Source organism: Drosophila subpulchrella, chromosome 3R, assembly GCF_014743375.2.
Source record: "Drosophila subpulchrella strain 33 F10 #4 breed RU33 chromosome 3R, RU_Dsub_v1.1 Primary Assembly, whole genome shotgun sequence".
NCBI classification, from domain to species: domain Eukaryota; kingdom Metazoa; phylum Arthropoda; class Insecta; order Diptera; family Drosophilidae; genus Drosophila; species Drosophila subpulchrella.
This window is the reverse complement of record NC_050609.1, coordinates 19,049,458-19,076,470: the sequence shown is the minus strand read 5'-3', so window position 1 is coordinate 19,076,470 and position 27,013 is coordinate 19,049,458. Positions and strand designations below refer to the sequence as shown.

The 27,013-nt window shown below is 40.2% G+C and overlaps 4 protein-coding genes and 1 long non-coding RNA gene across 11 annotated transcripts; 2 read left to right on the top strand and 3 right to left on the bottom strand.

The window, feature by feature from the left end:
- Positions 1–3,046: 3,046 nt before the first annotated feature.
- Positions 3,047–9,242, top strand: LOC119550934 (discs overgrown protein kinase). The gene is made up of 4 exons (XM_037859961.1): positions 3,047–3,176; positions 3,766–3,864; positions 5,628–5,713; positions 6,313–9,242. The coding sequence occupies exon 4, from the start codon at positions 6,381–6,383 to the stop codon at positions 7,692–7,694; it is 1,314 nt and encodes a 437-aa protein (XP_037715889.1). The 5' UTR covers positions 3,047–3,176; positions 3,766–3,864; positions 5,628–5,713; positions 6,313–6,380; the 3' UTR covers positions 7,695–9,242.
- Positions 9,243–10,462: 1,220 nt separating this feature from the next.
- LOC119558128 lies at positions 10,463–11,956 on the top strand. The gene is made up of 3 exons (XM_037871364.1): positions 10,463–10,599; positions 10,688–10,852; positions 11,299–11,956. The coding sequence occupies exons 2-3, from the start codon at positions 10,726–10,728 to the stop codon at positions 11,841–11,843; spliced, it is 672 nt and encodes a 223-aa protein (XP_037727292.1). The 5' UTR covers positions 10,463–10,599; positions 10,688–10,725; the 3' UTR covers positions 11,844–11,956.
- Positions 11,957–12,107: 151 nt separating this feature from the next.
- Positions 12,108–15,781, bottom strand: LOC119558118 (alkaline phosphatase 4). Its single transcript, XM_037871352.1, has 4 exons — positions 15,410–15,781; positions 13,690–13,931; positions 12,645–13,608; positions 12,108–12,583 (listed from the first exon to the last, which is right to left on the bottom strand). The coding sequence occupies exons 1-4, from the start codon at positions 15,564–15,566 to the stop codon at positions 12,156–12,158; spliced, it is 1,791 nt and encodes a 596-aa protein (XP_037727280.1). The 5' UTR covers positions 15,567–15,781; the 3' UTR covers positions 12,108–12,155.
- Positions 15,782–16,191: 410 nt separating this feature from the next.
- On the bottom strand, positions 16,192–17,415 carry LOC119562369. The gene is made up of 3 exons (XR_005221816.1): positions 17,218–17,415; positions 17,065–17,162; positions 16,192–17,008 (listed from the first exon to the last, which is right to left on the bottom strand). It is a non-coding gene; the product is annotated as an uncharacterized LOC119562369 (long non-coding RNA).
- Positions 17,416–17,620: 205 nt separating this feature from the next.
- On the bottom strand, positions 17,621–26,111 carry LOC119555380 (serine/threonine-protein phosphatase 2B catalytic subunit 1). 7 transcript variants are annotated; one of them, XM_037866759.1, is made up of 13 exons: positions 25,978–26,111; positions 25,212–25,527; positions 23,552–23,883; positions 23,381–23,492; positions 22,801–22,946; positions 22,514–22,731; positions 22,293–22,386; positions 21,911–22,036; positions 21,670–21,751; positions 21,357–21,431; positions 20,994–21,078; positions 20,824–20,921; positions 17,621–18,438 (listed from the first exon to the last, which is right to left on the bottom strand). In XM_037866759.1, exons 2-13 carry the CDS (start codon positions 25,378–25,380, stop codon positions 18,074–18,076), a joined length of 1,902 nt encoding a protein of 633 aa, XP_037722687.1. In that variant the 5' UTR covers positions 25,381–25,527; positions 25,978–26,111; the 3' UTR covers positions 17,621–18,073. The 7 variants fall into 7 exon arrangements, 6 of the variants coding, with proteins under 6 accessions (XP_037722687.1, XP_037722661.1, XP_037722669.1 ...); XM_037866733.1 differs by having other exon boundaries at positions 25,212–25,569; positions 25,898–26,110; XM_037866741.1 differs by having other exon boundaries at positions 25,898–26,110.
- Between the last annotated feature and the right edge of the window lie 902 nt (positions 26,112–27,013).

Sequence of the window (27,013 nt, the reverse complement as noted above, 5' to 3'; positions counted from 1 at the left end):
AAAAATCAGCAGAGGCGAATTAATTTTTCCCCGACTTTTTATGTTTCATAATCAAACTGGAGCAGAAAGGTCGAAATGCATCTGAATAGCGGTGGGCGGCGGACGCGGGGGGCGTGGCGGCGGATGCGACGACCGCTTGACAATTTGCGACTTGCCATGAAATCGCATTATTTGATCTAAGCCGCCGACAAGCCAAAGAGAAATATAAAAAAAGCTAAAGCCGACTGCTAAACGAAACCAAATGGCGCTTTTTTAACATAGCTGCTGCGTTAGAAGAAGACCAGGGGCGTAGGGGGAAAGGGGGGCGTGGCAGGAGGGGTCGAGGGGTCGAAACCCCCAGAAGAACGACATGTGTTGCGGAAATATTTTGTAAACAAGAAAAGCAACGACGGGCAGTCAGGAAATATGCAAAAATACAAAAGGGCACTGGGAGAAAATAAAGATGCAAAGTTCTCTTTCATGTGCTTAAAATTAAAAATGTTTGACGATATTATTTTTAAGATTTAAGCAGTAATGTTTTCATATTCTTGTAAGTACACTAAAAATATGTGAAATGACTATCGTTTTTATAAGATTTCAGCATTTGATCTGTTTGTTAAAATACCTTTTTTTACATTTACTGGAAGTGCAATCGATTTCAAAAAACTTGTTTTTTTCAAAAACTAGTATGAGAATTCAGTTTTTTTTGTTTAATTTAAATTAATCATACTCTTAAAGACAGATTTTTCTTAAACTTTTATCTGAATATTTTTAGTTTTTTTTATTCAAAACATTAAAAGTACAATTTGTAATATATGATTTATAAGATCTTATATATTTTAATAAGCTGTCATATTTTTTTCCAGTGCCTTTTTTAATATTTGAGATCATTTACATACGCGTCTCACCCACACTCCCTCGTTTTGTATTGTTTCTCACCTTTTTGGTTTACTTTTTTCCATTTTTTATTTGTATTTGCTGACCACCGGTCGAAATAACGACCATTTTCATTCGCCGACGATCGCGAGTCTTTGAGTGTGTGAGTTGAAGTGCGATAGTGTGAGTAAGTGTGTGTGAAAGCGGTTTAACGAGTATCTTGTATATTGTATCTTCAATTGCCTCGTTGATTTGCTTTGTTTCTCTTTTCCTCAGCCAATGGGAAACAAAGGCGGGTTTTCAAAAGATCGTAAAGTATGAAATGGAGGTTTAAGATGGTTAAGCTTGAAAGCCGGTAAAAATAGAAAACATGGAGGCTATTGCAATTAAGGTGATTTATTTTGTCGACATTTCATTTTAAATTTGGCATTTCCAATACAAAATTCTTTAATTTCTCTTCATCCCCTCTTTGTTATCATTTTTAAGTGATTGCTTATCTACCCCCATTCGAAATAAAACACACCTTGGCACTCTCCAAAAAATATACACATTTTTCCATATGTGCATACACATCCATGCCTTGCTTCCTTTTTTATGTCACCGTTTCTTGGGTTTCACATTCGGAAAATGCAGGAAAGGGGGGAAATGGGGAGTAAGGGGAAAGCGGAGGAGGGCGGACTAATGGAACTCACACGTGTTTTGCTTTATTCGTATTGCAGCAATAAAAGTATTCGTTTCAGGTATTTCGTTACCTCAGTGTTACATCAAAATTGGCATACTACCAATATATCGCTGAATATATGCGAGTCTCCTATCCAATTTTTACTTGCACATGAAGTAGATAGCTGGAGTTTAAACATTTTGTAATTTTTATTTTTTAAAAAGTAAAAATAGATATGTATATTAGCCAAAGCTAAATGCAGTTCAACAGAAGCCAAATATTCTTTATACCAAAGTAGATAATATAGTGCACTATTACCTTCCAATTTTAAATAAAATAAACTTGACTTGTATGATAAAAAATCGGTATTTAGTTGGGCCTTTTTTTATTAGGGCTTTTAAAATGCTTACATAAAATCAAAATTGTTTGTTTCCTGTACTTCTAGATTCCATAACTTTTCTAATTGGATTCCGATTTCGAAGTGGCATACCTCTATGAGATTGTGGTTGAATTCTCTAATAATCTGCATACAAATATTTATTTTATAAGCGGGCCAAAATTTTAACCCATTTTCAAGTCAGATTTTTCGGTATTTCCGATGGCTCCCAGAATGGGATCCCAAAACTTGACTTCTAAATTCCATAACTTTGGTAATTGGATCCCGATTTAGAAGTGGGATACCTCTATGAGTTTGTGGTCGAATTCTCTAATAATCTACATTCAAATATTTCTTTTACGCGAGGGTCAAAATTTTAGCCCATTTTCATGTCCGATTTTTCGGTATTTCCGATGGCTCCCAGAATGGGAACCCAAAACTTGACTTCTAAATTCCATAACTTTGGTAATTGGATCCCGATTTCGAAGTGACATACCTCTCTGAGTTTGTGGTCGAATTCTCTAGTAATCTACATTCAAATATTTCTTTTATGCGAGGGTCAAAATTTTAGCCCATTTTCATGTCCGATTTTTCGGTATTTCCGATGGCTCCCAGAATGGGAACCCAAAACTTGACTTCTAAATTCCATAACTTGGGTAATTTGATCCCGATTTCGAAGTGGCATACCTCTTTGAGTTTGTGGTCGAATTCTCTAATAATCTACATTCAAATATTTCTTTTATACGAGGGTCAGAATTTTAACCCATTTTCATGTCCGATTTTTCCGTATTTCCAATGGCTCCCAGAATGGGAACCCAAAACAAGACTTCTAAATTCCATAACTTTGGTAATTGGATCCCGATTTTAAAGTGGCATACCTCTACGAGTATGTGGTTGAATTCTCTTTTCTTATACATTCAAATTTTTAACCAAGTGTCTAACATGATGTGAGATGTTTGAGTGTTTGAGGTAAACAAATTTTCATATCGGACTTTTATTCGAATTTGAAAATGGGCGCCAAAACCTGTACGAACGTTTTCTACATTCTACACAAGTCTACCTGGCGTTGCCAGAAAGTTTTAATTTGCCGATAACTTTGCCAATAACAGAGTGACCGTTTGCACATTCTGGTATATTGCCAAAACATAAATTGTATTTTTCGGAGCCGAGGGGATTAATTTTTTAACAATATAACTCACACTAATATCAAGATGGCGTAAATTTGTAAAATCGTCGAAATATGTGTGAAATGAAATAGCCAGGCAACCGAAACGAAAGCAAAACGTAAGTGGTGAGCAGAGGCTCGGATCGAAAAAGCCCGGTTGCAGGCGGAAAAACCGCGGTCGCCACGCGCAGAAAACCCGAATTTCCCAGCAGCATTTTAGTGTCTCACTGCGAGCGTGTGTGTGTGCGTGCGAGTGCCCTCGTCTTTGTGTTGGTGTGAAAATGCTGAAGCAGGAGGGATAGCAACGTGCTCGCGGTATAAACAGCGCAAGTGCGAGCGGGACGACCAGTGTGCACACGAATCTATTGCCAGGGCAAACGACTCGCATAAGTTTGGTTTTTTTCTATAAGATTTCAAGTTCCGTTTCGTTTCGTTTGCCTTTCTTGACTCGACTTGAAACTCGCTGCACACCCCATTAAAACCAAACACAAAAGGCTAAAAAATTAACTAAAACATGTCGGCGATGCTTTATTATTGAAGTTATTGCATAAAATGCGCTTGCGTGTGGCCCCAAAAAGTGCGAATGTGTGTGTTTGTGTGCCGTACTGGCCAGCTACAACAAAAACAAAAGTCTGGGCTGTAAAACAAAGAAAATGAAAATTATTGTGGCAGAATCAATCCAATTAAAAAATTCGATTTCGATTTCAGTCGAATTAAAAGAAGCAGAAGCAGAGCAGCGACGCCAGCGAGGAAGTGGGCAAAGCGGAATAAGAAATAAGGAAAATCGGAAGAATAATATAAGGCAAGGTGAGTGCAAGTGAGGAATTCTAATTTGCCCCACTGTATGTAAGCGGGGAATTTGAGTTTGCTCCACTGTATGTTTTCTCGTCTCCCTCTTCCACCCGCCTTTATCGGCTGCCCCTTATCAGCCCCGTTATTCGCAGTGCATTGGGAGAGTGCCGTTAGTTTTCGGAGGCCATTGACGTTGGAAAATTAATTGCAAACATAGAACCGTCAGGTTTTTTGTTTTTCCGTTTGAGGTTTTCCTGTCAAGTTTTTTCTTATTTTTGCTTTTCCCTGTTTATTTAAGCTTTTTATTTTTGTGGCGCCTGGTGAAACAACTGTTTTTTGTCTCTTCTTTGTTCTCGTGTGCGTTTTTTGCGTCATTTTTTGCGGAAGCTTTTCGGCAGCCGCCAACGCAACGTGCAGCTGTTTTGCAATTGTAATCAATTTGCGATTTATTTAGTCCGCCACAACTCGTGAATACCCTACAAATTCAAGTGCCCAATAGGAAAAGTCATTCATTGCACGCAGTTAGTATTCATAAAAAAGAATTCCAAAAATAAAAATATACATAATAAATAATACATTTAATAAAATAAAGCATTTCATATTTTCCTCAGTGTAGAACATAGGTGGCACCAATATAACGGTACATTTCGGTTAAATAAATCAAAGTCAAAGCGAAAACAACAAACGCAGCCAGTTTTGAGGTTAGAACAGGCGGAGAGAGAGAGAGGAAGAGAGCGCGATCCAACTGCGTGAGCGGTAAAAGAAAGCGCGAAGAAAGATGTAAAGTGGGAAGGAGAGGGGTAAAAAGCGAGAGAGAGCCGCCTAAAACAACAATTAAGCCTAATTTTTGTCATATTTTGCCGGGCAAGTGAAAACTTTCTGCTTGTTGCTTCTTTTTCTCACTTCCATGCGCTTTATCTTCGCTATTTGTTTGAGCTTTTCACCGCCGAAAGTGTCATTTAAGTGGCATTTTCACAGTCGCTGCGTTTTATTTTACCTTTTCTTCTATTCCCTTTGTCGGCAATTGTTTACTCCACGCACACACAAACACGTTTATTTTATCTATTTGTTGTTAATCTCTGCGTTGTTGTTTCTCTGATTGCTGAATCACTATCCGCTCTTGTTGGTGTCGTCACGTTAAAAGTACACTGCAAGAAAGTTTTTTTTAGCAAGGGCTAATAACAGTGAAACCTAAAAGAGTACATACTAATCTAAAAATTCTGTTTTTTATCATTTTGTATCTTGTGAAAGTTAATATTTAAAAATATAGATAACAATTATTTGTCGTATTTTTCTCTCTGTGCACTTAAATTATCGTTACTCATCGTTTATTCAGCATCTTTTGTTTTCCCCATTCGTAATCAATAAACACAGCTGAACTCAAAGACACACACTCATGCATATAAATAAACGAGATAAACTTTTATTTTGTGCGAGGTTCGGGTTCTTATCCTATTTTCACCCTGTGCATTTGTTTTTTGCATTCCGAATTGCATTTGTGTTTGTCAACGTAAGCGAAGCTTAGTTCTCTTTCCCTCTCTCTTCATTTATTCTTAGCTAACTGTTTTTTTTTTCGATATCGATTATTGCCGTGTGAGGTATATTTATTTGAATTCCCCACAAATCCTGATCACCATGTGAATAGAGCACGCTTTTCGGGCCATAGAGGAAATAACAGATATTCCCCTACGATCACGTAGGCCAGAGAGCACTGAGAATATAAATTACCTACATATCGCTATAAAGTTTATGTCGTCAATAATAATATCTCTTTTCAGAATCAAGCAATACGGCCTAAAGTGACTGCCTTGAGAAAATTAGAAACAAGAAGAAGAGAGGAGCTCAGACGAAAGGGCAGCGCCAGGTGAGAAAACTTGAAATAATTGGGGAAAACTAAAGCGAAAACCTGTTTTCTTTCAAAACAAATTGTCACAATGATGTCTGAAATATTTATTTAGATTTGTACCAATTTGTATTTGTATTTTCAATAGAATCGCTAATTAGATAAAAGCCTTGCTATCATTCTTGTCGTTTACCTTGCCTATTAATATCACACATTGTGGTTGTTAGTATTGTCGATTGTCGAATTTTTAAAATCTTATATTTACTTGTAAAAACCCCTGACACCTCAGTTATTTTTAAATACACCTTCTAATTGTGGCTAGAAAAATATATGCCCCAATAGACAATTTGAGAGCCCGTTTCCGATTCCTTTTGAATCATAAAATGTGAAATGATCGAACTCATCGAAGCAACCTTTTCAATTCTTATCGGGATGACAAAGTAACTTGTTTACTTGTGTGACGTAGAGCAGAGAATTGTCTATAGTTTTTGAGCACTGGCCTTATCTGATTTGAAATATATTTGCAATGAGTACGGAACTTTCTATACCTATCCTCCCTCATTTTCATTACAAGCTGAACCGTAGAAGGAAAACTAAAGTAATTTTCTCCACTCCCGCAGAAAGGCAACGCAGATCCGAGGAAACCCCACTTCCGCACACAGAAACCCACAGATACAGACGTCCGAAAATGGAGCTGCGCGTGGGTAACAAATACCGCCTGGGCCGCAAGATCGGGTCGGGATCGTTCGGCGACATCTACCTGGGCACCACGATCAACACCGGCGAGGAGGTGGCCATCAAGCTGGAGTGCATCCGCACCAAGCACCCCCAGCTGCACATCGAGTCCAAGTTCTACAAGACGATGCAGGGCGGCATAGGCATACCCCGCATAATATGGTGCGGCAGCGAGGGCGACTACAATGTGATGGTGATGGAGCTGCTCGGACCCTCGCTGGAGGACCTCTTCAACTTTTGCTCGCGCCGCTTCTCGCTGAAGACGGTTTTGCTGCTGGCGGACCAGATGATCTCCCGCATCGACTACATCCACTCGCGGGACTTTATCCACCGCGACATCAAGCCGGATAACTTTCTCATGGGTCTGGGCAAGAAGGGCAACCTGGTGTACATCATTGACTTCGGCCTGGCCAAGAAATTCCGGGACGCTCGCTCACTGAAGCACATTCCGTATCGGGAAAACAAGAACCTCACGGGCACCGCCCGCTATGCCTCCATCAACACACACTTGGGCATTGAACAGTCGCGTCGCGATGACCTGGAATCGCTGGGCTATGTGCTCATGTACTTCAACCTGGGTGCCCTGCCCTGGCAGGGATTGAAGGCGGCCAACAAGAGGCAAAAGTACGAGAGGATCTCGGAGAAGAAGCTGTCCACCTCGATTGTCGTGCTCTGCAAGGGCTTCCCCAGCGAGTTTGTCAACTATCTGAACTTCTGTCGCCAGATGCATTTTGACCAGCGTCCCGACTACTGCCACCTGCGCAAGCTCTTCCGGAACCTGTTCCACCGCCTGGGCTTCACTTATGACTACGTGTTTGACTGGAATCTGCTGAAGTTCGGCGGTCCCCGCAATCCCCAGGCCATTCAGCAGGCACAGGATGGAGCGGACGGCCAGGCGGGACACGATGCGGTGGCCGCAGCAGCGGCGGTGGCAGCAGCAGCAGCCGCCTCCTCCCATCAGCAGCAGCACAAGGTCAACGCGGCCCTTGGCGGCGGAGGAGGCAGTGCAGCGCAACAGCAACTGCAGGGCGGCCAAGCGCTGGCGATGCTGGGCGGCAACGGAGGCGGAAACGGCAGCCAGCTGATCGGCGGCAACGGACTCAACATGGACGACTCGATGGCGGCCACCAACTCCTCGAGACCGCCTTACGACACGCCGGAGCGCCGGCCCTCGATACGGATGCGCCAGGGAGGCGGAGGAGGCGGCGGCGGAGTCGGCGTGGGCGGCATGCAGGGCGGAGGCGGTGGCGTGGGGAACGCCAAATAATATTTTATCGTTTAGGTTGCGACGCTGGACACGACACAGTAGTAGACAAACAACAGCAGAACTCAGCAAAACTATACATGTAGAATATATAGTTATATATACCTAATATATATAATACTTGCTTTATATATGCGGTAACACATGTTGAATGTATCCAAAACGGCAGGAGGACCAGGTCCCTGCCAGAAACGGAGGATAAGAAGAGCAGTGAGGAAGGAAAAGGAGCAGAGCAGAGCAAAGCGCAGCGCTTTCCTTCTTTTTTTTCTGTGTACATTTTCGTTTGTTTTTTGACATTTTTGGTTTCTGCTCCCAGATGTTAGAATGTTGGGGGCGCTTATTATTAATTAACTAGCCTATGATTAATTTAATTTATACTATTAGAACATAAACGATTGCAACTTGGCTGCAAGAAACTGCAACAAACCGCACTGTTCAATTGATTTGAGATCCCCGAAGAGCAGCCAATAGATCGGTGGGTAGTAGGAGGGGTTCGGGGACTTGGGAGAAGAGCCAGGAATCGCAGGCATTTAATTCTGTTTCGCATTTGACTATTGCTCTCGGCCGGCTCAATTTTTTCGTTGTTAATTTGAAATCCCAGCCCCAAACCAAGCAGAACATTCAGAACCGATCATAAACACACACATAATAACTTGATTGTAAGTGTAATAATTGTGTAAAAGAAACAAAGGACACCCCGTTCAGCGAGTGTCCCTAACTCTAGACTATAGGCACTAGCGATAGCGAATCCAATCCATACAACAAAGCATATGCTATATAGCAAACACCCACATTGTAACCTAAGTTGAAGCCGATTTCGGGGCGCAATTAAACGATGATTATTTGATGATATATATCACGTGCAGTAGAGGGGACGTTCTTTAGCTTTAAGCAACGCTCTGACTTTTAAGGCCCCTCCTATGTTATACTATGTATCTTACTGTAAACGCCTACGATCCCCGCATATTTGTACTATATATACTTTCGTGGTCTGCACTTTTGCTGCCTGTGTTCATACATATTTTCCGATTTTTTTAAAGCACTAATTGCGCGCATTTCTCAAGCGGAAGGAAATCCCCGGCGAAATTAGGAGGATGGGCGGTGGGGCAGCCCTTTTGTTTACGCAACAAAATCATGTAACTAAGATAGAGAGCGTATAAATAGCGATAGACATACACAAAACAATTTGCATTAACGTTTCGACTTAAAGAAAAGAAGTAATGCCCCATTCAGAGGTAAATTACATAACGCTAGCTAATAAATTATAGCTATAATATGAAATTTGTTTATAAGTAATACCAAACCGTAAAAATAAAACGAAAACACAAAAATGAAAAAAAAACAAATTAAATTCTAAATGCGCCAAGAGAAAATGGGTAATATAAATATATATAAATATACAAACTATATCTTATGAGAACACGTAAAACATGTAAAACCCCACAGCGATCGGCTGGCAGTCTAAAACTAACAAATCAAACAAAAAACACGAAATCGGATCACTGAACGCAGAAGCCACTAAAAACTTAAATAAAAATGCATTACGTGATATTTCTTACAAATTGTTTTATGTTTTCTGAACCTTATTTCCCCATTGGTTCGGCAATATCCTTATTTCTAGAACGAAAACCCAATCCAAAGCGCACGCCTTACAAATCGACCAACTTTGTAAACACGACCATATAGCTCAGCCTGAAATGGGGGATCCTCCGTGGATATAGTAGCCTCCTCCCAAATCCGAACAAACAACCTAATGAGTGTACATATACGAAATATCCAAATATCCAAGTCCCTAAAAGTAATACATTAAAATATATGTGTGATTTTCCTCCTAGCATACAAGAGTAATAAACCTAAACCATTAGCATTTTATTGATAGAAACGAAATCGAAAAGCCCGACAAACTGATTCATAACAATTATGAGCCACTAGAAATGGAGAACTAAACGATCTTGTGTGAAAAGTCCATTCAGCATAAGCGAAAATAGAGAAACTAACAAATTGAAAAACATAGTAATTCGAAAGTTTTGTATAATTAACTGTATATGTATATTGAGAATAGAATTTTGAACTAAATGACTAATTAAACATAGATCGAGTTCGAGCGCAGAGTATCGATTATATCAAGGGCGATATGAGAGAAAAAATTAAAAAACCACCAACAGTGATATGGAATACAAAATAACCACAAATAAATCGAAACGGTTCATGAAACATTTGAAAGTACGTTAGATCGGAATTCGACGGATGTATCGCACGCCACATTTATGTAATTAGCAAGTATTTCGAATTAAACTGAACATGAAATATGTATGTGTGAACAGAATAAAAGCAGCCACTAAATAAGCCACACCACTCACAATAACAATTACGAAAGAGGCATTAAAAAGCTTAAACAATAATAACACAACTCACTGGAACTGGTTTTTGTGTCGGTAGTTAGCTGTGGGGGAATGATCCTGGGGTATCCTTGATCCATGATTCAGAATACCCTGAGAAATCTATGCTTTCTAATATATAATCAATTTAATCAAGAATGTAGCAAAAATAACTTGCTAATCAACGTTCAAAGCGATTTTCTTATTCAAGTTAATTGGTAAATGATTTTGACATATTGTTGAAAGTTAAGAAATTCAGGTCTTGGAATGGACATTTTTTATTATTTGATGGTTTTGTAATATCTTATATATATTATTTAATATATTATTATATTTCTGATTTGAAGGATTTCGAAGTATAATTTTTTCGATTTTGTAATTTTAAAAAACCAGCCTGGCAACTCTATTTGAAAACTCTGGTCGCTCTACCAATCAGCTGACTTGGTTGTTTCTTGGATTTACGTGCTTTCGCTCTAAGGTCATACTGAGCACATCTTATTTTGTTGGCCCCGTAGTTTTTCACCGAAAAGGTTAATAAAATCGCCGAAATAAACAAAACAGATTGCGAATTGAGCCCCTGAAGACCTCAGACCTATTAACCAGCTACACATATTCCAGGTTTTGCGCCAGGATCAAGAGCAGGAGGAACTTGAAAGATGGGAGCCCGACAGTCTCAATCCCGCGAACCCCGGTCCGTTTCGATGGAAAACCCAACTCCTGCCGGCGTTATTGATATATCCGACGATGTGGTCAAGCGGTTGAAGGCGGGAATATCCCAGCAGGGTAAGAAACCCACTAGTATTAGGGAATACCACCCGGAAATCCGGATTTCGCACTGCCCGGTGTTATGCAACAATTGTCCAAACGAGCGATTGTTTATGTCAAATACAGTGGAAACCCAATAACTAGACTGGTGCCAGGTTCATATACCTGTCACTATCCAAGTATTAAGTCGCTATGTTTTGTGGTCACTAGAAATTGTGACTTAATCTTCCTTTTCTTGACCCATTTTGTTAGCTCGAGTATCAGAACAAAATTTATATATTGAACAATCTTCTTATTCGTCAAAACATTATTTTAAAGGTATACAAACCTATTTATTCCTTTTAAGAATGTCTCCCATATTTTCTTACGAACTGAGCCTTTACTTTTAAAACACGTAATTCAATTTAAAGACCCGTGATATGATAATTTGTCTTCCTTTATTGATTTATTTCCAACCATTTCAGCTCGTGAGCACGCCGCCGCTGCGGAGGATTCGAAGCCAGCGCCCAAGGCAACACCGAAGGCTGCTGCCAAGGCAGCCACATCCTCGCCAGCTACTGCTCCTGCCCCCAAAGCGCCCTCATACCCCTCTGCGGTGCCCATTTACGTCCAGGGAGGCGGACACACCATCAGTGCTGCCGACGTGCAGCGCCAGATGAACCAGGAGCTGGTCAAGAACGACGAGCTGTGGAAGGAACGCATGGCGAAGCTGGAGGAGAACCTCAAGAAGACCAACACCATCCTGGAGAAGGAGTACGCCAACGCGGTGGACAACGTGCACAAGCGGTTCGTGAGCACCGCGTCGTCGCACAAAGTGCCTCCCTGCCAGGACCTGAAGTCCCAGCTGCTCGCCTGCTACCGCTCTCATCCCGGAGAGACCCTGAAATGCATGGAGGAGGTGGCCCAGTTCCGGCAGTGCATCGACCTGCATCGCGTCCAGAAACTGGATGCAGAACCCGAGGCTTCGAAAGCGGCCACCAAGGCCACCGTTCCTGCCAAGGCGGCCTAGAGATTCTTGTCCTGATTTGTTGATCTTTTCTTTGAGGCCCCTTATGGGCTTTGTATAAACGATGGAGCGAACGAAAGTGTCATTGCGAGCGATAGTAAACTAATTTAACTGAATCAATCCAAGGAAGTTTTACTGGCCGGGAGTTATCCTTATCCTGATTGAAATAAAACGCTTTGCATACATGTTAAGTGTATCTATTTGGTAAATATCAACAATCACTCCTTCCTCCCGCTCTTGCTCACTCTCATTCAACTCAACAATCCGTAAGACTATAATCTTTAATTACAATTAATATAATCAAATCAACATTAATTACAGCATGTGACCGCGTAGAAGGGCCGCTGTGCCAGTAGCCAAAATGGTAACCAAAGAGGCTCCCAAAACGGTGGCACTACTTTTGCCTAGGTTGGGTTTTTCCTGCGATTGTTCTTTCCCCACATCCTTGTGATCCTCGCAGGAATCATCGAAGTCCTTGGCGGGACCCAAACAGCCCGCATAGCTCATCACATAGGCCAGATAGTTCTGCTCAAAGACCCCGCGAATCAAACTGGAACCGGGTCCATAGGCAAAAACAGCCACGTCCTCACCGCCGTGAGTCTCGTCCTTTCTGGGAACTGTGGCCAAATGGCGATAAGTGGGGGCAGCCCGCTCCTCCTCCGTGAACTGCTTTAGGGGCATCCACATGTTGGAACTGTTTTGAGGTCTCGAATCGTTGGCCAAGTGGTCCCAATAGCCAGGACCTAAAAAGAGGAGAAGTTTTTTCAATATTTGTATTGTCATTAAGCTGTTGATTATATTTACCATTGGCATACGAGATGGTCTCATAGACCATGGGATCGTTTTTCTCGTGCGAGTTGGCTGCTCCCAGGATGTCAGCTCCTCGGAGGGCATAGCCATTGAAGGTCACCGCATGGGAGTGATCTGCCGTGACTAGGATCAAAGTTTCTTCGGGATCGGTGTTATTCACAGCTGCTTGAATGGCCAAATCGAATTCATACAGTTCATGGAGAGCAGCTCGGGCGTAGTTCATATGGTGACCCTGGTCAATGCGACCTCCTTCGACGAGGAGCACATATCCTTTGGACTCATCACCCCTCTCCAAGATTCCCAAGGCTGTCTCGGTCATTTCCCGCAGAGAAGGTTCTCCCACCTCTCTAGCCACGGAGTAAGTAATATGGTTGTTTCGGAACAGACCCATCAAATGATCCACTTTCTTAACATCCACTTTAAGGAGATCCTGGCGGTTGTGGACCAAAGCTGGAGGAACTGTATCATTGGCATGATGATCTAGCCACTCGGCAGGAAGATTCCTATTATCGCCACGCCGGCAAATGGTTTCCGTGGGTCCTTCGAAAATCGTGGTCTTAACCTCCGAAGCATTAAGTATGCCCATTGGGGACATTCCTCCTCCCAGGATGACATTGAAACGATTTCCCGGAGCATTTTCTACCAACTGGCGGGCTATATCCACATGAATGCCCTTTGACTCTTCGGGAACTTCCGTGTCGCATTCCCAATCTCTATCGTAAATATGGGCGTAAGTGGCAGCGGGCGTGGCATGGGTGATCCTGGTGGTGGTGACAATTCCCGTGCGCTTTCCCTCCTTCTGGGCCCACTCCATGACGCTTTGGACCCTGCCTTGCTGGGCATTCTTCTTCGAGCGAGTGGCATCCGTTCCAATGGCTCCGTAATGGGTCTTCGAACCCGAAAAGATCGCCGTGGCCGTGCCCGCTGAATCCGGAACCTGTTTGTCCACATTGTAGGTCTGTAAAAGAGGGGTTTTCAAAATAAGTTTCCATTGAAAGTATTGGTTTTCCATTCAAATACTTATGAAACCTGCATTTACCTTGGCCATTCCAGTGTTTGGGAAGTCGTCGAAAGCCAGAGTTTCCTCCTCTCCATAACCGTGCTTCAGATACTGTCCTTTGTAGATGCGACCAGCACTTATCGTGGATATGCCCATGCCATCTCCAATGAAGATGATGATATTTCGGGCTTTCTTCTGGTAGGAATCCTCCTTCACCCGTTGCGCCTGCTTAATGGTCTTCTCCAGCTGCCTTAGCGCCACTTTGTGCCAGAATTCCGCATCTGAAATTGGATCGGGACAACGAAAACTAATTAAAACTAAATCGGATGGGAAATCGTGGGGCAAGCAAGTCAACAGCCATGTCACGTATTAATTGCCCATCACCAGTGAGATCCAGTTGGCACTTGAAAACGTTCTAGTTCGACTTTTTAAGTATCCGACTAGCTGCGCTGATTTATTTCCCAACGATCGTCGCAAAGTATGTCGAGCTTTTCCACTGTTTAGTGGCAGGTGAATCCCCTTCAAGTTTTCTTGATTTATTCACATAAACCCATCACGATATATATAATTTGTTGTTCATTGTTAAATGTAAGTCAGAGTTTTACTTCGATTCTCAGCTGATTTATACGTTTGCTTAAGTTAATGTATGCACATGAATTCTAATTTCGCGGGTTTTAATCTTTATTTATTTATCTAATCTGTATTTATACAACATGGTAATTTAATTATTTTAGTAGTAGCAATATAGTCCCTAGATTTTGGTCATAAAATTAAGTACATGGTAAAGTTAACTTAGTCATAAAGTTTTTATGGGTATCTCTAAGAAATTTGTTTTGAGAATCCAGTAATCTAATCTCAGTAAATTTTTAAGTAAATTATTTCATGTAAAAGCAACACGATCCCACATTAAATTGCATCATATTCATGGGGACAACATACCATCTGATCTTATATCACATTTTCATATATATTGGAAGAATACAAATAATTTTTTGACTTTTTATAACATTTGCACTTCCGATTCACGATTTCGAACGTACATTCACCGATTTACTTGCGGTGATGATTATCATTCTGCGACATGTAATTAATATTCAGTTGAGGTAGCTCAAGTATGGGGTACCCATTCCGCCCACCACCCACAGCCCAGCGACCTCGACACTGAGACAGGTTACAGTTAAGCTTCATTTGTTGACTGCTAATTTCGGCTTGTCAATGAAATTAAGAGTATATTTAATCGGGTTTTGCTCTGCTGATAATCAGGGGATAACTATGCCGTTGTTAACTCTAATTGTTAAATCCAATCATAGTTAATTTAAACAATTAGGGGACTTTTTCACTTCTAAATTTGTTTTAACAGCAGTTTTTTCTGTCGTCAATTCGACCAGTTTCATTTAAGTGTGTACTCCACAATAGAGCTCCATTTGTGATGCTTTTTGTTCCACTAGATTATATACTTCAATAAATGAGTGAAGCTAAAATTACTGTTTGTGTGATTGATTTTTTTCAGTGAGTTGCAATGACCTCTCTCAATTCAAAAAGTAAATGTAAGTGATTTTTTAAGTGCCCAAGATTCTGCAACCTTGATAAAGCAGTACCCAAGCTTAAGTTCTCGTTGCATAATTGAACTGGGGAACCATTCAAGTTCAAGTAATTTAAATAGTTTCACGTTCTAAGCGTAATGCTTTAGTCTGGTTTTCGCACGTTTGGCTAGGAAGTTTCCGTTACAGATACCTTGTAACTGGGATCTGGGTCTTACCTTCGGGTTCCTTGGGTTTTTCCACCTCAAACTGGGGTCCTATGTCTCCTCCAGCGCTGAGAGTTCGAATCAGTGGAGGCGGTTGGGTTGTGACTGCTGCCCAGCTAAGAGTCACCAGAGCACCGCATAAAAGTCCAAATAAAACCAGGGAATGCATTTTTCTCAAGACGCACTAAACGCGAGCAATTGAGGGCGACTATTTTCGGAACGGTTGCGATTTCTATTTAAATGAGGATTTATATCACAGCTCAGCTTGAGGCGCAGATTCTTTCAGCAGGCCATCGAAGTTGATTAGAAAATGCGCGGAACGATTTCGTCGTCTCGGGGCTGTCTAAAATTCTGTCCCGTGTGGATCCCAATTAGCGACTAACACCGAAGTCAGCCCCAAGCGCCGTTATATATGTGGCAAGCCAAACTAACTATCCACCCAGCCGATCGGCCAGACCCGAAGTCCCAGCACTCACACACATGGGGAATGATCGTTTCGGCGGTTGGGGGATCATACCGAGTACTTGCGGATAATATCCAGCGCTTTCAAAATATTTTGCATTCGCGTGGGGGTTTCAGACACGTGTTGTAGCCAAACAATTGAAGTTACATGTTTAACTATAGTTAAATCATTTATTAATAGCAATAATTAGTAAAATTCTATTTATAATTATCTGGAAATGTGTAGGGTATTATTGTAATTGATTTACTTCCTAATCAATTTTTTAAACTTTTTATAATAATTTAACAAGGATTAAATCAAACGTATACAGAAAAAAATGATTAATGGTTTGATTTTTAAATATTGAACAAATATATAATTTAAACTAAGCTTCAGATGAGATATTTTTAAAATATATAAAACAATTACAAAAGTTCCACTACAGGATAACTCTTAGTCTAAAAACCCAGCCCGAAGCCATTAAGTTTGCTGCTTGCAATAGCAAAACGTTTGTCTCAATTAAAATTACAGCTCCGCCGAGATTAATCCATAAAAACGTGCAAAGCATTTACGAACTAAGGGCCCCGCACCATAAACACATTTAAACGATCATTTGTTTGTCCGGGAATCTTGTCCGGAATCCTCCGCCGGATCCCGTGTCGATGGGCTGATTTACGGCGGAACTGGCACGTGAAGCCGCTGCTGGTCGGCATTATCTCTATCTCGTAGTTATCTCGCCCGATGTCTGCAGATGGAATTGCGCTGCCGTTGTTTGTCTTCCTCGGAATTGATAAAAATCATCAAGGGGTACCCTCGGCGGCACACATTGCGTATGCGTGTTTTTTGGACTTGTCTGACTTTTGGCTGCCATTCGGCAAACATTGGAAAGAGTTTATCGTTCTGAGGGACTCTGCTGTCGGCGACCCCTCAATGCCACTTATTCAGATCTTTTTATAGGCTATAGAGCTAGGCCTCTTCATTATATTACTGGGAGTATAATGGAAGCGTCTCTAAATGGGGTCTATTGTCAGGGGTTTATGTTCTAGTCCTATCGGATCTATGCGTATGACTATCACGTCAAAGTCTAGTGACTGATTGGCACTCTAAAAAAAGACATTAAACATTTCAACCAAAAATATCCTAATCTAAAGATGGATATACTTAGTTGTCTAAAAACAATATCATTTTATAAATTGTTTGTAAAACAGTTGTTGTTTGTTTTTACCTTACGGTATGATGTTTTTGTGACATATGAGCTTAGCCATTTATAATCTGACAAGACCATAAATATTTGCAGTGCTGAGCTCCGGAAAATCACGTGCTCTTTTTATGCGAGTTTTCATTAGTTTTTCAAGATCAAAGTCAATATTAATCTTACCTGTTGATGCCGTTGTTGGCTACCAAGATTTATAAGGAACCATTTGGTCCGGTGATGATAGATTGTCGACACTTCGCCACCCAGAGCGTTGTAAATCTTTATCTGCTCTCTCGGGTTATCTGAACGTATCTTTATTGCCGAGCAGATAAATCGAAATAAAATATGGGGGATCTTCCACTGCAAGTGACGCTGTTTTTGGACCCGTTCATGCTGTTTGCATTCCGTTAATTGTTATTACATCGACTCGTGCTGATTTTTTACGCTTGACTGGCGAAGCACCAGAGATGGGAACTTGGTTAATTTGTACCTGAATACAAACCTTGGTACACTTTATACTTTTAAGGTGCAAAAAATAGATCATTAATCCAAATTTTAGTTATCTAAGATAAAAACAATAATTTTCTAAGCTATTTTCAGCCACTTTTTATTGAACTGTTTTTCATGTCCCGTATAAATTTTTACTAATATTGCCTGGGGTTGCGCGGAGAGATTCTATAAAGTGTGCACCTGCAATCGAAAGCTGTACAATCGCAGGTCACATTTCTTATTGGTTTTGACTAGCATTAGAGAAAGTGTTTTGTATAAAATTTTAACTAAAGTTAAGGTCAGACAGTCAAATAAATTAAAACAAATGATGTGTCTTACTTTTATAGTTATAATTATCAATACAAAAATCTCTAAAGGTTTTGAAATCGTTAACATAGATTTTGAAGTAAATTTTTAGAGTTGTTTTGATACCAGTTTGTGTGAACTTATTTGCGCGCCTGACCTCATCTTAACAAGGAGTACAACTAAATGGGCAACAGAAAGTCGAAACGAAATAATAAAAAGTTGTGTTGGGCACTGTGCGAACCCACTACGAGAACTTCTTGGAGCTGAATCCCAATCCTGCCCGCACATTACTGGTGGTGGCCGATTTCACGGTCGTTCTGCTCGTTTTGGTTACGGTTGTGGTGTCATTACTACTGATGTTGCTGATGTCCTTTGTCGTCGTGTTGCTAGTGTTGCTGTTGCTGTTGCTGTTGCTGTTGCTGTTGCCGTTGCCAGTGTTGCTGTTGCTGTTGCTAGTGTTGCTGCTGCTCCTGGTGACCGTGGTGATGCTGCTGCTGCTGGCACTCATCAAAAGAGGGCGGCGCGGCGGCATCCGTTCGTTGACCGCATCCAGGCCCTTGGCCTCCGCAAAGGAGTGGATGTGCGAGGATGCGGTCAGTCCTTGCAGAGCTGAGGGTACATAGATTTGTGGGAGGACAGTGAGAAGTCCAATTAATAATCATAAATAACAGTGTCTTGGCAGAAAGTTCGAATAAGTTTACTTGACCCGAAAGTATCATTTTAGAAAATTGCAGCCAACCAAGTAATTCATTTTGGTTGCCCAAAATAGTTTCAACAAATTTGTATTTACTTGTTTAACAAATTATTATTATTTAAATGCCTAAACAAAAATATAACAATAATAATAAAATTAATTACAAATATTTGTTAGCTAAAATTGTGATCGTCGACCCTGATTTAAACATATCGATTTTTAATGGCTTCTAGACCCGCTTCATTATTTAAGTCCTCATTTCATTGTTCTCTCAATATTGAAAGAATTTATTGGTTTTTACTCTTTAGCACTAAGATGTAAAGGATAAAATTTGATAAAAATATTTAAAACAAAATTACAAAAACATATTTTTTTTGTTCCACACTTTAGATAGATAGATATATCTGATGTAATTCTGTGAACAAACAATTTTCGGGTTTTATCTACAAATATGTCTCGCCAAAAGATGAACTATTCAACACGACAGTTAGTTAAAGAGTATAAAACTAAATCGTGATGGGTTTAAAAATTGTATAACAGCTTATGTTATAAATTTTAAAAGTAATTCTTTGGAAAAATGTTTATGAAAATTTGAATTCACCAATGCTAAATGCACATGTTTTGATAAAGAGTACTGCGACTTCGAGGCGTGTCTTTTAAAGTCTTTAAATCGGAGCTGCAAATATTTTTCTGGAAGAGTAAATTTATTAAAAAAACCCGTTGCCAAAGCTAAAGTAAATGTTTGTAGTGTATTAAGAACGTTTTATAATTGTTGATAACAATTTTAGCTTAGCTTGGGACTGTACAGTTAAAACCCGAAAGCGTTCCCTATTGCGAATTTCTTTTATGGTCTCCTTAGGGAACACTCAAATTTAAATTATACGTGTCCCTACAATGTTAGTGAGTGAAATTAATTGTGTTATCGTGATTAATCCTCATATTTTTTTAACAGCCTGACCTCATTGTGGATAAATTAACCAACAGCTATGTAAATAATATAATTACGAATGTTTAACCTTTTCCAGAGGGCGACTATCTTATAAAGACCCGTTGGATTACTGACGATCAACTTGTATGGCACTTTTAATTTACTTTAAAGTTTGAAAGTTTGCGGTTTAGTTCTCCATTGACATACATAAAAATATTAATAGTTTTATTATATTCATCGTATCAGGTTAATCACGGAAATGTGGGGTACCAATTGAATGTAATTTACGTGTTTAAAAAGGGGGACAATCACTAGATCATTTGCATGATTGGTTATATTTTGCCAGTAAAAGATTTTTTTAAAAATTAAAATGTATTTTTAAAAAATAATCCAGTCCATGTTGTTTCATGTGTTGTATAAGATGTTGTGTAATAATCGGGCTATCTACTTTGTTGTAGTTGTTTCTATGTTCCTAAAGGTTGTTTTAATACATTTTTTAAGTCAATACGCCTTACAATAATTTTTTAAAGAGTTCCTCCAAAGTTCAATTCACCAACATCAACTGTACATCTTTGGATACAGATTTCCTTGATTTTGAATATTGTTTTTTGAAGTCTGTGAATCGGAGCTACAAATATTTGTCATTTAAAGCCAATTTATACAGGAAGCCAGTAACCAAAGTGAAAGTAAGTAGATATTGGTGGTTCTGGATGAACATATTATAATTCCAGAGTTTAATTTCAGGTTAATTTGGCACTATTTAAAAAATTTAGTGGATACAGGCCATTTATGTATAATTACACCGTAGATTCCTGCAGATTTTTAAAAAATCCCCAAGCAAACCCAGTTGCAAACTACTTTTATAGTTTCCTGAGATATCACTCAAATTTAAATCACACGTGTCCTTACAATGTGAGTTTGTAAAAATACTTCTTTCATGGTGACTAATCTGTATATTTTGAACAGCATGATGTCATCTTGGACAAATTATCTACTAACTTTGTGAATAATCAATTTTCAAAAGTCTTACCCTTCCCAGAAGGCGATTATCTTGTGATAACCCGATGGATTGTTGATGATACCGATCGAGCGCTTGTTAAAATGTATGGGACTCTATTCTGATTAACTATACATAAGGTTTTAAAATGAAGTTTACACAACACATTTTCCTGGGGCTTGGAATAACTTAAAAAGGCCTTAACAAGTAATGAATACTTTTTGACGCCTGTAGAAGTGATTTCCAGTCTCTAGCACTTTCTTTGGCACCTCTTGACTCTTAAATTTAACATCTGTGATTAAAATCATTTGCAAATCCCATTTAAAACGTTTATAGCAAGTAGTTCATAAAAATATTTAGGACTGGTTGACTTACCCTCCTTCAGGGAATCCCTTCCGCCAGACAAGGCGCCCACTGGCAAGGCGCCCGTGGGCGTCAGACCCTTCAGCTGGAGCACGCTCTCCGATTCCTCCCTGTGCGGAGAAATATTGGAGGATATTGGATTATTCAAATACATTCTGGGGATGGTCGGGGACATTATGCACCTGAGGATGGAGAAGACGCGCGACATCTTGCCAATGGCCCGTATCTTATTCCGTATTATCTCTTTGCGCAGCGCCGACATGGAAGCTGCGAATTGAGGGCTCGATTAGACGGAATCTCGCTGGGTCACGGGGTAAATGTAATGGAAATCAGCTGGAAAACTCGCGGAAAAGCCGATCAAAGCGGGGTGCAAAGCTATCACTAAGCTCCTCTATCTTTGGCTCAGGAATTTGTTTATTTTTTGGCGGCTCAGGCATTTTTGGCAGCGGCAGCGGCATTTGCATTGGCATCGGTTTTGGCATTGGCAGTGACATTGGCCGCACTTGTTGGCTTCAACTTGGGCCTGCGCTTAACACCTGGCTTACCTGGCTTACTGGGCGTATTATTGTTATTGTTATTGCTCGCGTTCGCCGGCACGAGCACAATTTTCTTGCGGAGCTCTTTTTGTGTGTTTTGGGTGGAAAAGTTGGTTGGTGTTGTTGGTACATATATTATATATATTATGGGTGGTGGTAGTAGATTGCAGTTGTTGTATTTCGGTTTTTTGTTTGGAAAATAGTTTTAATAGAAGATTAGTTTGTAGTACACGTGTATCCGCATTGGCCCATAACAACCAAAGCTCTACGACATTTACACACAGTCCAGTACGAGCACCGCTCTGCGGATCCCCAAACTTACCTTCCTCCAGCTCGTCATCGGGTCCTGCCACCAGTTCGTCGTCTGAGCAAATGTTCAGGATGTTCACCAGCATCTCGGTGACCTTATAAAGTTATAAAGCAAATTTCAATTCAAAAATGTACCTTTATAGGTATTTAAGATATTATCTATCTTCCTATCTGAAACTAATCATATAATATGATAGGGGGTTCCACTTAAATCTGAGATATAATATGGTTCGACCTCTTGATCTAGCACCCACCTTTTCGCCCACGAAGGGCAGCGACCATGTGAAGACATCCATGAAGTTGGGAAGCCAGTAGGGATGTGGCGAGCAATTGAACTGGCGGATGTTCATCACGTTGTTCTCGTACTTGAGCACAGCTGCCTTTTGTCAAAGGTTTTCGTTGGGTTGACAATATCAGCGCGAGCGGAGAAAGGGACGGGGCGAGTGCCGGTGAAAGAGAGGAAAGAAAGGTATTACGAACGCAGCGCGATTTGAATTCGCACCAGCTCGCAATGCAGCCAAAAAAGATTTCGTTATTTAAAAATAGCAAAGGAAAGACAACAACAGCAAAATAAATAAACAACCCAGAAAGAGACGGACATACAGCTGATGAGCGAGAGAGGGAGAGATATCATACCTTGTTGTTGTAAACATCCAGATAATTGGGGGCGGAGAAGATAGTGATCAGCGAGGGGAAGCCCGTAACCTGGTTCTTCCGATACATGCGGTAACTGGAAAGGACATTAGTTATAGGAAGATAATAGGATAGGTATAAATCCAATCAAATGGTTATAATAAAATATGTTCTATGTTGAACTTTTGTTATATGTTCTTAAGAACCCACTGTTATGATCTTACCCCGCATCCTGGGCCTCATGGGCCCTTACTATCGACAGCAGGTTGTTCTTCTGCAGGAACTCACAGCAGGCCGAGTAGCTGAAGAAGTAGGAGCAGCCACGGACCGAGTTGTGGGAGAAGAACTCATTCGTTTTCTCATTGCCGAAGTCCTCCAGAGGATCGGACCAGAGGAGGTCGCACATGGGTCCATAGGCCGGTGGTTCCCTGAACCGATTTAGCTAAGAATACCCCAGGCAGATGCATTATTTGGATAGTGCGTTGTAAACATTTCAGCGCTGGTTTATTACCGTCTTGATGTCGTCGAGTGTGAAAATCTCGGGCGACAGACCACCGTGAATACAGAGGAACTGCTGATTCAGGAGGGCGGCGAGGGGCAGGCAGTCAAACGCCTCCATGCAGGCGTCGTAAATACTTTCCGAATACTTGATGATGCCTTTAACAGAGTAATATTAATGGGTTGGTGAAGGAAGGGAGATTTATTGGCTGCAGTCGCATTTAAAAACGAATTAAAGCCTATGACAACAATCGTAAAATGTGCGAGGAAGATCGCTTTTACTGTTTTTAATTTTTCAGATCAACGGAAGCCAAATAAGTTTTGATCTTTACTGACCTTTTTTAAGTGGAATATAAAAAAAAATATTTATAAAACCCTAGCTTATTTTACTTTGCAATGCAATTTAGGGAGGGAAACTAATAATTAAGTCTAATTAAGTCCACTCAGTTTTCTTAAATTTTGTAATAGTTTGGAGAACCCCCTGTTATTATAATACATGTCTTTAAAACTATATTATTAAGAGCCAAGTGGAAAGATCTACGATGTTAATAAGGGGGTTTCTCTGAGTTTGACTATATTTAACGTAAACTCACATTCCTGCTTGAAGGTAAAGTACTCTGTGAGGTGCCTGCACTCGTGATTTCCTCGCAGCAGGGAAAGTGTGGTGGGGTAGGTTATTTTCAGGGACCACAGATACAGAACGCACTGAAAAAAATGTATACAAATGGAAACTTAAAACACCTTTCTAAGATATTATTGCCCACCTCTATACTGAAGTATCCTCTGTCCACGTAATCGCCCAGAAAGAGGTATCTGGTGGTGGCCGGTGGACCACCCACCTCGAAGAGCTTTACGAGATCGAAGAACTGTCCATGGATATCCCCGCACACGGTGATGGGTGCCTCCACGTCGATCATGTTCTTCTCCTCGCGCAACAGGGCCGCTCCTTCGGTGATGATCCTTAGGGCCACCGCCTCCTCGATCCGTCCCTCCAGCAGGAAGTGCTGACGCAGGACGTCGAAGTTGGGCTTTCCGGTCTTGGGATCATCGTATACCTCTGACATGGTCAGTTTGTGGGCGGGGGGCAGTGGTACATCTAAGGAGTGCAGCATTAAGAGGAATATTAGTATTAAATATTATGATTATGTTAGTTTAACTTAAATTATAAATTGGCTGAAATGTAAGTAGAAAAACGACGGTTTCCGGAAAATATATTGTTGCATACTTTTAGACACCTTTATAAAAGGACTCAAAGTTTTCTGTGGTAAACTCAAAATATACAAAAGATTTTGACTTTGGTTTTAAAGTTCCTTAACATTCATATTTGCTATAACGAAATAGCAACTAAAAATGAAAAATTAGCTTCTAAATAATGTTTCCATATTTTTTCTGTGTAGGCTTGCATTGATAGAATTATAATAAACATTGCTGTCCGATGGCGATGTGGGTTAACGAGGTGCTGCAACTTAGCGCCAATATTCGGTTTGGCCGCTTTTCTTGGCCCGCCAATAAAGAAAACCGAAATTCCGCCAGATGCAGCCACATGAGGTTCGTACGCTAATTACAAAATTTGACTGAGTGAATATAAAAGTCGAAAATTGATTGGCACACACAAAAACAAACAAACGTAATCAAACACACACAGGCAAACTCAGGGCGAACGCCATTTTTAATTGTCATAATTTGGGTAAATGTCTGAAATTTTGACGCAATGGCCAATAAAATGCCAATGTGTTGCAGTTGTTGTTTGCTATGGGTGCTCAAAGATAATTAAATTTATTTTTATTGGCCCAATAAACCTAAGAACAAAGCAGGCACCGCCTTTTCTTTAAGGGTTTCGCCAACGATGTCAACTAAATGATTAATTAAAAGTACGTTTTAAATTTATGGCGGAAGTAAATAATTTATGAGATATAAAAAACGGGTTTTTGTAAATTTATATCGGCATCGGTGTCATCGAAATTAAATTTTAGCAAAATAAATAATCACACACATATGATAATAAAAGATGTTTGATTTGATAATAACAATATTAACTACGTATGCTTTGAAAAAAAAATTCTTTAATTTCTTTGTATTTCATTCTTTATTTTATGATTTGCCATTCACCCAATTTTTTTAAGCAAGTAATATTAACGCTTGGACTAGTACTTTTCAAGTGTTTTCCTATTGTTTTGAAAATTACAAGCATGACTGGGTTTAAAAACACACTTTTTCGAAATGTTTTCCCCTGCTCACTGAAAAGTTCAAAGAAAGCAATTTGTGAAACCCTCAATTTTGACATTAATGTCGGCGGTCAGTACATCAGAATGCCATTGAAGCATGATCGCATGTCATTAAAGATACAATCGCAGGAGGGACTCATGTTTGGGTTAATGCTTGATTGGGATCCGTAGTTCTCGTACTTATAAAGCGGGATCTTACCGTCGACCATGCGCTCCCTGGTTTTTGTGTACTGCATTTTCTGTTTGTTTCCACTGGCGGTTGTCGGGGTTTTCGAGGAATTCGGCGAGGACTTTGTGGACTTGTCTGTACTAGAACTTTTGGATAGCGACGACTTTCTCGTCACCGAACTTCGCGTGGAGGCCGACATATTGTTGGATTATTTATTCGGCCTTTGTTTTTGTTTTATTTTTCTACTAATTTTTTATGTTCTGCTGCTGTGTTGATTTCTTTGCGATTCCTTAGCACGATATATATTTTTTAATGGCTTGACTTTTTGCTGGTGCTGAAAGTGTTACTAGCACAAGAATTTAGAAAATTATACGCCTTTGCCTAGCGTCTTTATGGACGACGGGACACAAAAACACACAAAATACACAAATATATTTAGGCAATAAATAAAACTTGTTGTTATATCTGGTATAGCTGTGGACTTTCTTGTATTTTTAGCCAGGCAATGCCAATATAGCGAGATAGAGACGACTTTGCCCGCAGCGCACACGAAACAAATGTTGAACAATTAATATTTCAATTTGCTGCAATTATTCAGAGACGTATTAACTTTTCATTAAGTCATCACAGCACATTGTTAAACGGATGCTTTTTGGCAAAGGGCGAGCAGCACTTCAATTGAGACGGAAAATTGCTCGACACTTTGTACTAATTACCCACAACAGAGATGGCAAAAATAGCAATGGATTCAGAAATAGACGGGTAGACAGGCACACATATATCACTTTGGTCACACTTTGTTTGCTGTTTGTTGCTATCTATGATTATTATTATTTTCTGGCTAATCCTTCGGGGGCTTTGGGGGCCTTAGTCTCGATAATTTTCACGGGACACGACGCAACGCATTTCCCAAGTTGGCGCGACGCGATTTTCCTCGAAACTGAGCAAAATTCGTTGGCATCGTTTGGCATTCAAAAGACCCAATTTGAAAGCCCGAAGAAGATCGGCTGAGATCGGCGGATCTCACGCCCTTGACTCCCACTCTCCGATGAAAATAAAAATACAAATGTACCCCACTCTCTTAGGGTTCCGTCTATTTTGTTATTTTATTGGGTTAATGTGACACACGCACTTCGGGATCTAGAACTGCCCTTCTGCGATCGTCGATTCGACGACCTTCACAGACATTTACACATCTGCGATACGTCCACCCCGATGCCCCGATGCCCCGATGCCCCGGTTCCCCATTCTACATCCACATCCGCTCTCAATGATTTTCAACTTGACCGTGATATTGATTGTGTGTGCGTGCGCGGTGCGTCTGTGTGTGTTTGCCAGAAATTGGGCGCCAATAGGTGGGTGTCGCTATAATTATAGTCTTGACTTTGTGCGCGCCTCGTGCAAAAATATACGCGTTCTACAATCAGTCGGGTGTATTCGGGTTCAGATTAAATTTAAATAATGTAGGCGATGTATCATATCATATCGTATAATAAAATAGATCTTATTAGATCACATCATATCACACATATCATATCATGTCATACTCGAATACATGGGCTGAGACAAAATGTAAATTAATTTATAGCCGAAAATTAAAATACCATATCAAATCATATTGTATCATATCATTATAAAATATCATATCTATCTATAAAGATCTTAAATAAAAACCCTTTTTTAAATTTTCAGGGTAATTCCTATAAAACAAATTCCTTACAATTGTATATAAAATAATCATTTTTTATAAAGTGTTAAAAATAAATGAACATTTTTAAAAACTAATAAGAAGAAGTATCATAGTTTTAAATATTTTTAAAGGGGTTTTAAAA